The 12,368-nt window shown below is 35.4% G+C and overlaps 1 protein-coding gene across 2 annotated transcripts; it reads right to left on the reverse strand.

Annotated features, from left to right (window-relative positions):
• Nucleotides 1-619: 619 nt before the first annotated feature.
• LOC306847746 (mesoderm induction early response protein 3-like) lies at nt 620-7,884 on the reverse strand. 2 transcript variants are annotated; one of them, XM_079381883.1, is made up of 13 exons: nt 7,846-7,884; nt 7,099-7,123; nt 6,582-6,727; nt 6,349-6,483; nt 6,140-6,263; nt 5,736-5,809; nt 5,208-5,280; nt 4,962-5,107; nt 4,764-4,845; nt 4,585-4,679; nt 4,376-4,503; nt 4,138-4,289; nt 620-3,224 (listed from the first exon to the last, which is right to left on the reverse strand). In XM_079381883.1, exons 1-13 carry the CDS (start codon nt 7,852-7,854, stop codon nt 2,779-2,781), a joined length of 1,635 nt encoding a protein of 544 aa, XP_079238009.1. In that variant the 5' UTR covers nt 7,855-7,884; the 3' UTR covers nt 620-2,778. The 2 variants fall into 2 exon arrangements, with proteins under 2 accessions (XP_079238009.1, XP_079238010.1); XM_079381884.1 differs by having other exon boundaries at nt 2,548-3,224; nt 4,585-4,676; nt 7,846-7,866.
• Between the last annotated feature and the right edge of the window lie 4,484 nt (nt 7,885-12,368).

Raw genomic sequence — 12,368 nt, forward strand, 5'->3', positions numbered from 1 at the left:
TTTTTGAAAGCGTGTTGCAAGTTTTTACTTGCTTTATTTAGCCGTACCCTTTTTTTTCTTTCTTTTTTAACACTGGAGTGGGATGTCATGTTATTTTCAGTCAAATTACCACACATTTGTTTCCAGAGCTTTTATTTCTGGAGCTTTTTCCACCAAGTAATAAAGTACAACAAAAATACAAAATGAAAAGCCAAACAAAAAGCAATACAATTATATGTACATTTTATAAACAATAGAGCTATCTGAATAATTCTGTAATTATGATTATATATATATGGATATACATTTATAGGATTTATTGGTTTTATTCACAAATTTTTACCACTGTTGAATGTGAAAATCTATTTTATAATTATTTTAAAATTCTAAATTAAATATATAAAACACACACACCCAAATCCACTGAGGACAATTTACCAAACATCTCTCAATATTTTTAAGCTGTAAAATGTTTAATTCTATAGGTCAAAACAACCTGTACATTCTGTTATTTTAGTTTGTCTTTAAATTGAAACAATCTGCAAATATTTGGGGATAAATGTACTTCAGCAACTCTGAAATTCACTTTATCATTCATAAAAGTACTAATAGATAATAGTAGGAGCACGGACACTTAAAAGTATGAAAATAAAAACTTTTTATGAGCACCAAGTACTACATTTGTTGAATGTTGAGCATGATAAAGTTCTCTGCTGGATGTACAGATACTGAAAACATTTTGAACAAAAAACTGACAGAGATAAACTCTTTGTAGTGCTTTCTAACCCGTCAAGGAATAATGGCATCTACGGATCCATTTTGATCATCGTCTGTATTCGCAGCTCCAAACATGCTACTAACAAGTACTTCTCTATGTATTAACAATGTAGATGCACAAGACTTTCAACTCAACTTATAATTGCAACTGCAGTGCATTCAATAGAAAATAGACTCTTCACATTACTAATAGCAGCCGTTAAGTATCAGGAGTAATCACGGTGAAAAAATGAAACTCCTCAGTCTACTGAGCAAAGAGATGAACAAATGGGTTTAAATGGGAGTGTCCATAATTTCCATTTCCCTCTAAAAAAAAAAAATGCTGTGGTATTTTTTTTTTGCAAACGACCACCATCAGCATGCATCTTTTTGATGTCTCTTACTGCAGTAAACAAAACAAAGATGAAAATAAGCTATGGATATTGTAAGACTTACAGAAGTACAACAATCTATACATATCTACATATTATTGCCATAAACAAGACCATTTTTTCAGCATTCTGCATTACCCTAATCAAAGTCAGGGCTTTTAGTATACAAATTATTCAATGGGAAATTGTTTTAAAATGCAAATAGCAGGAAGGACTCAAGCTCAGAGGCAGTATCGGTTTTGATACAGTGCGGCAAGCTGACTGCTTTTTGGCAATTAATATTAATCAGCTTGAAATATGTCAAAAGGATCAACAAGAGTCCAATCTGCTTCATGCATACAATATACAAAAATGGTAAAGAACTTAAGACAGTAAGCTTAACATAAAGAGAGGTAAAGAGTGATTAGCAATTAGCTCAATTAACATTCAGGTGTTCTCGGTACCCCAGGCAGCTACAAAAATATACATAATGCATAGCTGAAAATAAAAAAATAACACTGGTTTAATCGGTACTAAAGCGCCTGCAGTTTAGAGCACCAGCAGAAGTTACTGATGATTTGTAAAAAATATCCTGTGATGGTAATGAGTAGCATTTAAATAGCTTCATAAGCTCAAAGGGCAATCATAAACACCACTTCTCACAGTCTAATATTTATACACAACTAATGATAATACTGTCAAGTGCAGATGACTGCCCTATAGAGTCAATCTGTCTAATATAATGATATTGAAGCGTACATTATTATTATTTGAGTGCCAAATCTAGGGCAAAAAGAAAACTTGGGGACTGGAAAATCTACATTTTGTACAGTGCGCAGTTGAGAAAGATTCAATCTGTGTTCATTTCAGTCATGCTACTTGAGAATTAAGCAAAATATAAAAGGGAGAAAAACAGGCATCAAACCCCCCAAAAAACAAGTTATTAAATGTTCAGATTACCACAATAAATTGAGTTTTTAAAGCTTACACTTAAAAACATCCTAACCTGAACACCAACCAATTAACGAGATCCCAAACCTCATTTGGATAATGAAAAACATGGATATCTCAAGGATTCCATAAAAAAAAAAAAAAAAAAAGAAGAAGTCTTTTGCTCCAAAGAAATCACTATTTTCAATTAAAAACGCCAGTTTCCTGATATACAAAATGCTACATTTCCCAAGGCTTAGTCTATCTTGGGTGGAGTAAACACTGAAAAAAGTACCAAGTTTTGAAACAAACACACATACATGAAACATACTTGAAAGTCCTAAAACATCATCAATGAAAAATGCAGTTTCGGTGGCAGCGATGACTTTGTGAGACAGTAAAAACTTAAAAGATGCAGGTGTCAGGATGAGTACAGTAAGAGACCACGGCTCTCTGCTCCAGCATTTAGGTTTAACTGTATGTCACCGAAAAAACAAAAAGGATATTAAATATCTGAAGAACCAGAAAAATAAATGGCTATTTAAACTCTTGAGAAATCAAGATTTCTTAGCTCTGTACAATAAAGACATCACTGATGTCATATTACAAAAACAAAAACAAACAAAATAAAAATAACGACCAAAAGTATATTCATATATATATATATAGTTTTTTTTTTTAATTTAAAAAAGAACTAATAGTCAGTGAGCGGATGAATGCGTGTCTGGATGGCAGAGGGGAGTCAGTCGGACTGAAGTGCAGTGTGTTGGTGGTGTCGTGAATGAGAGCCGAGAAAACTGTTAGTTTCACTGCTCCCTATGCTGCTGAAGTCTGTGACCGACACTGCCATTGTGGCGCCTGTAATACGATGTGTGCGTCTGCCCTCGAAGTCCAGGTTAGAAACAGTAACGTCGTTGATGAAGGACTCCGAAAGGCCCATCTTGAGCCTCTTGGAGGGCCGTTCGCAGTCTTTGGTACTGCACATGCTGATCTGGCCCATGTCTGAGCAGTAGAAGCCCGAATCCAACATGTTGAGGCAGCCGCTGTCTCCGTTTGTAGCGTAGCTGAGCTGATCATCATGGTTCAGGGCTCCTCGGTGTAAACTCTCCAGAGGGGGAAAGTACGGGGAGTCTAAACAGCTTATGTCTCCTGGACCATTGCACACAGTTGCTACGCTGTTACTAATGGCTGCAAGAACAAAAAGGGGGAAAGAAAGCAATTTTGGGATATGTTATGATAAAGAAAATCTTGCTGATATTCATTAAAAGTGTTTCCTACAGAAATATTTTTGGTAAATTAATGTTTACATTTTTATTGAAATGAAGATGAAATTTAGTGAGTTAAATGAAGAGCCCCCCCCTTGAAAATTTACTCACCCTCAGCCATGTAGATGAATGTTTCTTCATCAAAATTTAGCATTACATCTTTTGCTTACCAATGGGTGCCGTCAGAATGAAAGTCCAAACAGCTAATAAAAACATTACGATAATCCAACACTTCTTCCGTTTCCTCCAGTCCTGTCACATCAAAATCCACCAACCTATTTGATTGTTTGACACTGTTTTCACTTGTAAATGGAGCTTGATCTATGCTGGAGAAAACACTATTATGGCTAGAGGATTCATCTGAAGTTAAAAACATGATGAGTTTCTTACAAACACAGCTTTTCACTTCACAAGAAGTTAATTGATGAGTCATGTGGATTATCGTGATGTTTTTATCAGCTGTTTGGTCTCTCATTCTGACGGCACCCATTCACTGCAGAGAATTCATTGTTGAGTAAGTGATGTAATGCTAAATTTCTCCAAATCTGTTCTGATTAAGAAACAAACTCATCTACATCTTGGATGGCCTGAGGATGAGTACATCTTCAGCAAATTTTCATTTTTGCATGAATGATTCCTAAGGTTCTATCTATATTCAAACTGAACACTTTTCATATATAAGCAATTCGTTAAAAGAACTGGGCTGCGTTTCCCAAATGCATCGTAAACAATGGTTTGATGATCAATTTAGGTTTACGATGCTTTCAGGAAATGCTGCCCTAGTTCATAAGAATAATTTCTTCATGAATCTAGACTACCATGGCAGCTGAGCTCACCTGTGAGGTCACTGGCAGTGATGGAGTTGAGCAGTCCGAGCTGTTGCTCTGCCGATGCCTCCATCCGTCCCCCAGCTCCTGCTGAACACACCGATGACGAGCTGTCCATCGCCAGACCCTCCGCCTCATCCACCAGCCTGTCCATCAGGTCTCTGAAGAGGAAGACAACACAGTTGAGCCCAACACTTTAAATTACACACAGTCACAAGGGCCAATAATTTCACATCCCAGTACTTACGTCACACCCGGGTAACAATTGTACTTCTTTTTGCCAAATCGGTTCTGTTGAGCAAAGTAATCAAAACGTTCAGACTTTTTCCACATATAATAAAAAGCCACACATTCTGCTACAGTCCGGGTCTGAACCTGAAAAGAAAAAAAAAACTATGAGAATACAGACTTTCACAAGACAAAGAAGAAAAAGGTGAAGTGTGTAACAATACTTGCCTTGTGTCTCTGAATAAGATGGAAGTTTTTCTCATAAATCTGCAGCGCATGTTCAAAGTTTCTACATTCATCCTCTGACCACGGAGGGGATTCTTCTATCGAAACAACAAAGAGAGGTGAATATTTATGCCATTGCAGGTACAAAAAATTTCAAGCTGGTCATGTACTGAACAGCTTACCTTTCAAAGTCTTCACATTCCTGCGGTATCGCGTCAGTGCCTCACGGGTGTCGTAATTACACTTGAAAAGCTCAAACAAGGCCTAGAAAGGAGGTCAAAGAAAAAAATGCAATTAAAACCATAGCAGCAGCTCTCACATGGGCAAAAGATTTTCACATTAATTATATTAATTAATGAGAGTATTTGGAAAGTACAGACCTGTTCGTTATCTCGTATGTGTTCCGATGTGGAATTTTCTGTACTGTCATCTGTAGACTGTGACAGCGCTTCTCTGAGGTAGTCTTTCACTTTACACTCTGACAGCACATCAGGACACCACAGCAGCTGATCTTCCTCCTCGTACACTTTAAACAACACATTTACAGTGATTGCAATCAGTTTAAAGTTAAATTACAGATCTTTTCAGTTTAAAGTCACACAAAGCCATTTAAATACAACACTCACCTTTTTCATCATCATTATAGTGGCTGAGCCCCACTGGAACTTCTGCTTGATATTGAGATCCGACCATTATTTCCTGTTTTTTTAAAGCAAATACAATTAATAATGCACTTTAATAATTAATTTCATTTTTTAAAATACTTTTAATCAAAAAGGATGCATTAAATTGATCAAAAGTGACAGTAAAGACCTTCATAATGTACAAAAGATTTCTGAAGAAGAAAAGTTCTTTAGCACCAAATCAGCATATTAATATAATCTGATATTCACATAATCTGACAGGTCATGTGACACTGAAGACTGCTGGACATTACAGGAATAAATGACATGTTAAAATATATTAAAATAGTTATTTTTTAATATAATATTCATGTTTTAAAAAAAAAATGCAACCTCGTTGAGCATAAGAGACCTCTTTCAAAAAGTAAAACTTATCAACCCAAGTTTTTGAACAGTAGTGTATTTGAAAAAAAAAAAATCAACATGTATTAAAGGAATGTCAAAAATCAATGTAAGAATAATGAGACTAACCTTTCTAGAATCTTCACTACTTACACCGTCCTCCTCCCCTTCAGATTCTTTATCACCATCGTATGTTGCGTTGGCTAGAAAAAAAAGAAAATTAAATTCCTTAAATACATTTGCACATACATACAAGAAACACTTGCTCATATTAGGGGTCATATTACAGTTACTTTACATATTACATTACTTTTTCCCTGCAGTGTGCATATAAAGTTTAAGTTTACCGTGCAAAAATAAACAAATGTAATTATGACCACTTTTCAGTTTCCATGTGGAAATGTTTTAGATGTTGAATAAGTTTATAAAAAATACAAATAATTAAAACCTCCGATATTCAGAAAGTAAACATGAATAGTTCAATATGTAAAATCACATAAACTGTACTAGTAAAAGAGTGTAATGAGTCTCACATCTGAGTGTTCTAGGGAAGAAGTCTGTGGCCTCGTGGGAGGTAACAGAAGGGGTCAGGTCATCAGCAGAGGACTGGGTCTCCTCCTCATAATCTCCTGACAAGAGATCTTTTGCTATCTCCTCCTGCAACAGAACACCATTAGAGATTTTAACTTATAATTTTTGTTGATAATTTCCCCTGACACTGAAGCAAAATCATGTCAATTACTTTATCCAGGGTCATGTCAGGCAGATCATCAGCCAGTTCAACAGAGGAACTGTCCATGCTAGATCCCGCCCCTGTACTGACTGACGCCTCATAACGATACATAGCCAACAACTCCTCAATCGGCATGTTCCCCTCCTATCCAAAAAAAAAAAAAAAAAAAAAATTGAGAGATTGCAACATAATGCATACAGTTTTTAATGAGGAAATAGTGGATTGTTGTGAATGCACGTTACCCTCTCCAGGTCTGACAATTCTGCACTGAAATTCTTCTCTCCCTCCAAAAGCTCTTCCTCCTCCAAAGTTCTCTCATCGTCATACTCATGAATTAACATCTCAGCTGTTGGATCAAAGTCGTGATCCTCTGAGGACAATGAGCCAACTGGGGGAAAAAAATGTATTGACTTATTTTAGTAAAACATTAAATGGAACACGACTGAAATCGCTATAAAATGCTAAACAACAAAAAGTATTAAAATTATCTAATCTCTTGTGTTTTAAGTATTTTTCTGAAAATTTTTGAGTAAATATTGTGTAAAATAAATTTAGCTTCATGCAAATATTTTGCACTTTTTTTGTATATAATTACATTTTCGTTTATCCTTATATGAATCAGTATTGTCTATTGACAGTATCAAAACAGTTTTGTCAACTATTATTTGCAATACTACTAAAATAATAATAATAATAATAATAGTAGTAACAACAATAATAATGATATATTAAAAAAATAATTAAAAAAATAAGGCTTACCAGGGCTCGAACACCCAAAGGAAGCCTGTGCAGAAAGATGTAAAGAAAAAAAGAAAAAAGGTTGTGGAGAAATAGGTTATCACATTATGCAAAATACCTTACTGTGCAATGACGAACATTAGAAAACATATAAAACGGAATTATTAAAAACCGTTTGCGTGCAAACATTAAAAGTAAAACCCATGATAGTAAATGTTTATCAATGTAAATAGACGACTGCGCCCCTATTAAATAAAAATTAATAACGCTTAACTACTAATTAATACATTAAAACTACATTAATGACACAAACCAAACAGCCATCATCTCTAATGAATGCTGTCATCCTCTCTAAACACTGCAAAACCCCATCGACTCGCACCATAAACAAACCTTTCCTGCAAGTTAATAGCCAACATGCATGTTAACACAATGTTAAAAACAGGATGAAGCCTAAAAAAAGCAAATGCGTCATGAAAACGACATTTGTATCGAGTAATGTATCAATTACAGGCGACGATTTCTTGTTTGTTTTTTTCCTGTAAGCTAACGGGGATGAGATTCAGAGGCCTTTCCGATCCCGATAGATCACTCTCCAATTAAACCGGCTTACTATCGTCGGTTTCACACCATTATTACTATAAACCCCGGCGTATATATATCAGGATCTATTTTACGCATATATATCAACGAAAACCACCACTATCGCAGTAAATCGTTAAAGAGATGGATTTAAAATCGAATACTTTTTCCAGCTATCCAGCTTACCTCCGCCATATTGGTGTCTTTGGCCTCATAGGTTGGCTGTGCTGCAGTACCCGGATGCTCACAGGGAGCCAATGACAGCCGCAGAACATTTGGCACAATTTTCAAACAGGTTTACAGCAAACCGGGATTTAGTCTATATAGGTTACACTTCATAATCAGCTTTGAGATTTACATATATGTATATTTACATACAAGTTTGTCATACACATACGCTTTATGCAAACCCCCAGACCAGACTGGATTATGATATGGGGTAAATTAGGATATATATATATATATATATTAAAATATAAGGATATAAGGATTAAATTAATAGTAAGTTATGAAGAAAAATATCCATACTAGTAAAGATGTAAAAAACTTAAACAGAAGTCATAATGCAATGCATAATGCAAAGCTAGTCATAATGCTAATTGATTGATTATGAAAACAATGCAGCTATAAGCAGAAGACAACAGTATCGATATCATATATTTGTATCTATAGGCCTACTGACAAATATTAATAGATCTCTGATGACATCCATCTAACAAGAATGAACATTGCACAGTATATGACGCCAGGCTCCACATTGAATTATGCTCATGAATATGCTGTCCAGCAATGCCCTAGCAACCACCAGAAATATCCTAGCAATGCCTTTAAAACTTCAAATTTCTTTTCAAACAGTCAACCACCACACAAGACTGTTTTGAACTTCCAGCCAAAGCTTTGTCAAGTTTGACTTAATAAATCTTGTTTATTTAATTAAAACTAAGACCATTCCGTAACTGAAGAGAAAATAAACTATTTTATTTCAGCTAGTTGCCAAGGCATAAACAACAGTACTTCACAGCAGTGAGCCTGTATAATTATCTAAGTCTCACAGTTGCACTATTCCACAGGGTGGCAGTAGCAGCCAACACTCTGCACATCTAGTACCAAGGCACTTATTTCATGTTTTTATGTTATATTTGATATGTTCTACCAGAAGAGAAGCAGTTAATGCATTCATTTGTTTGACAGTTCACTCTTTTCCAGTTTCTTCAGCCACCTAAACTGTAGCAAACTGCTGACAAGTAAAAGATTTACAAACGTGTGTCATCTGTTTAAAAAAGGCATAGCTTCTACTTCTAAAACATTGTAAGATTGTTTTAAAATCATTGCCTTTATAATTCATTTCTGCCAGGTTGTCTGTGATTCACAGGAACTGACTGATGTTTTTCTGTTCTGCAATGAGGTCAGTACCAGACTGTAGTAGCGCAAGGTCATGCATATACAAGCAATACAGATTTACTGTTCGGTTGAGCATGACACTGCTAAAATCACATTCCTATAATAGTGTGAATGAAAGCATTATTAAATGTAAAGTAGTTTAGACCTGCTCTTTAATGAAAGGATCCTGGTAAATTTAGCCATCTTGACTGATTTCTCTCTCAACCTAGTCATAATTATACTATATATTTGTTCTCATTATTTTTTTTATTCAGTCAAATTGAAATGCAGAAAAGCTTTCAAATGCAATATAACCTTGAAATTTAAAATGACCAATCATCTGTACCAACGTTTTTATGCCTGTCAAGTGTCCCATGTATCTACATAAAACAACTGACAAGGACAGAAAAATGATACTCAAACCCCTTGCAGGGTATCTCAGCTTGAAATATAACAATGTGATTTTGCTTCAGACATGCTAAATATAGACCATGCCCTCCCTTATCCGTGAGAAACAGGAGGTCTTTATTTTAGCAACACGTTCCTCTCACCAGGTTTAGACACTAATTGCTAGTTTTTGTGAACATTTCCTCTCTCCGTATTTGTTTATATTGTGCACTGGCACATAAGCACCACTATAATTTTAAGCAGAAAATATAAAAGAACTTTACCCTGTTGAAAAGACCAACATCAATTTAATGCCGGTCTAGGCTACTTTGAGGGTTAGTGGTGTTTTGGTACTGGTTTAGCTGGTGGACCAACATGGCCAAGTTGTCTTTCCTTTGGTCAACCAATCTGTCTTTGACATTCTGCAGCCATTACTTACTGAAGGATTCTTTGATGAACAGAAGAAAAGTATTTATTTGAAATCTTATCTTTCAATTTAACGCGCATTGATTGCTTAAAAATGTATAAGCATTTGAAAAACACTGAGCTGGGTGTTGGTTACATTTCACACCATTGTGCTGGACTCTGTTCCTTGCAGAAGCTAGGAAGTCCTGCTGCAATGTTTCACACTGACCTGCGCTTGGACCCCACCGTCTCAGGACACCTTGTCCTGCTTTTGATGACCCCCGGAGCAGGGAAATGCATAAAGACCCCACGCCTCAGCTGAGGTTATCATCACACATGTCAAAGTGTCACATCTGTTCTGTCAAGCTCGCCGGTAAGGCTACACCAGCCCGTTTATCTTTTAATGTTTTATAGAAAAATTACAATATGTTTGTCACAAAAGTTGTATTATATGTATAAGTGTGACCACCCTGCTGTGTAGAGTTTGTGTTATAAAAATATTAAATTATTTGTATATATTTTGTTATGTATTTATCTGTTTCTATTTACATGTGTATATACGTTTAATTTAAATTACTTTAATGTGTTATAATGAGTTTGCACTGGACAGTCCAGCTGCATTTTCCGAATTCCTAGTGGCAGTTGAGAGAGAGTAGAGTTACTGTGATAACTGCAGCGCATCCTCAGACAACAAAAGAGGACCGCTTGGGCAACCATGTCTCTCTCATTCACTGTCAAGGTTAGTTAAATGTATTAATGTGTTAATAATTTGTTTAAATTGATCATTTGTGTAATTGTGTAATTTGAATACCTGTTTCATAGAGAAGTTTATCTAAGTCGTTTGTGTTGTTTTACTTACCTGAAATACTTACCTGAGTAGTTGATCTGAGATATTTATGAGCAAATCCAGATGTTTGGAAGATATACAACATTTATATATATATATTATATTATAGAAATCAGATTAGACACCATATTGAATTTAAACAACAGTGCAATCCATTGAATTCAATATTGCAATCAATAGTGCAATATTCAATCTAATATTGCAATCTCCTGACTAAGTCTATTACGATTATTAGAACTTTAATAGTTATATTGTTCTTGGTATGAACGGCCTATAACTCATTCCACATTTCCTATAGCATGAATCATATCTCAATCACATTATTGAGCATATGTTCTATTACTATTCCAAGCAATCAAACTTAGATTTTCAGATGGCAATAGATAAAATGGAATAAATCCCATAGACTGCAAGATCTACATGTATATAGGCTACCAGATCTTTATGTACCAAAACAAACATCATAAATACTTTGGGATCTTTTGACTTTGCACAACAAGAGTTAGCATCTACATCATCCAGAAATCCTGGTGGCAATGTAATCTAGTTCAATATGTTTTCAGTCATGCATATCCATTCCTGTGGTAAAACATTGGCAGCAGATGAAAGGAAGTGAGGTTTCAATTGTACAATTTTACAGCACTTTCTAGTGACAAGATGACGCAACAATGATTTGTAGTCCTAACACTCATCGGTCTGAGCTTAAAATAGGGTCTGCCTCACAGCGAGAAAACATCAACAGATTGTCACTTGCTTCCTGTTTGACAGTTTCCCATCCCTTATCTTCCCAAAGCTGTCTAAATTCATTGTGTTGATACATGCGACAGTGGCCCAGATAGAGCTTTTGTGTGACCATTTTGCCCCTATATAACTCTTACAAACAACAAAAGTCCCATGCAACCCATTGACATCCTCTGTTTGGACTCCTTTGGACTTGTCACATGGGGGAACTTCCTTCAGGTTTCCGTTCCTCTATTTCCAGGTCCACTGAGGAAGGATGCCACACATATCCTCTGAAGATGCTTCCAGCTTCCTTTACTCCCTAAGCCCAACTGAGAGTTGAGTGTGTGCATTTGTGTGCAAATACAGAATAAAAGCAACTCCCACTTCCTGTTATCAATGCACAAACAAGTCCTATGACACAAAGGCAGCCTTATGCATTTTCCAGAATCCAATTAGGCAAATGTAGCTATTCAATTGTAAAAGACTAATAACTGTATCCCTTTTCCATTTGGCATTACCCTGCATGCTCTTTTTAATAGGCATGTGGTAATTCATGTAATTCAGTGATGTATAGCTATTAAGTCTTGATGCCAATTTGTAGCCCGCCAAGAAGGATAATGCACCACAGCTTCCCCAGAATTGCTCATGGGTTTTTAGAATAGCATTTGCTTTATTAATAAAATGTGTGAGGTTAATTGAGCATGATGAAAATTTAGTTCTCTTAGAAATTTTTCAATTTTTTTTATGTTTTTACATTATGCTCACCAAGGCTGCATTTATTTCAAGATACAGATATATAGTGAAATATTATTTAAAAAAAATATATTTTCTATTTTAATATATTTTAAAATGTAATTTATTTCAGTGATGGAAAAGCTGAATTTTCAGCAGTCTTCAGTGTAGCATAATCCTTCAGACCTCATTCTAATATGCTGATTTGGTGCTCAAAAATATGTCGTATAACTAT

This window comes from Barbus barbus (genome assembly GCF_936440315.1).
Source record: "Barbus barbus genome assembly, chromosome: 28".
Lineage (NCBI taxonomy): Eukaryota > Metazoa > Chordata > Actinopteri > Cypriniformes > Cyprinidae > Barbus > Barbus barbus.

Bases quoted from the DNA above. Each gene is read 5' to 3' on its own strand.
- LOC306847746 (XM_079381883.1), bottom strand. The intron at 6,484-6,581 runs GTAACGTGCATT...TTTTTTGGATAG, and splicing joins AATTGTCAGACCTGGAGAGG to GAGGGGAACATGCCGATTGA. The intron at 5,108-5,207 runs GTGAGTGTTGTA...TGTTGTTTAAAG, and splicing joins CTATAATGATGATGAAAAAG to TGTACGAGGAGGAAGATCAG.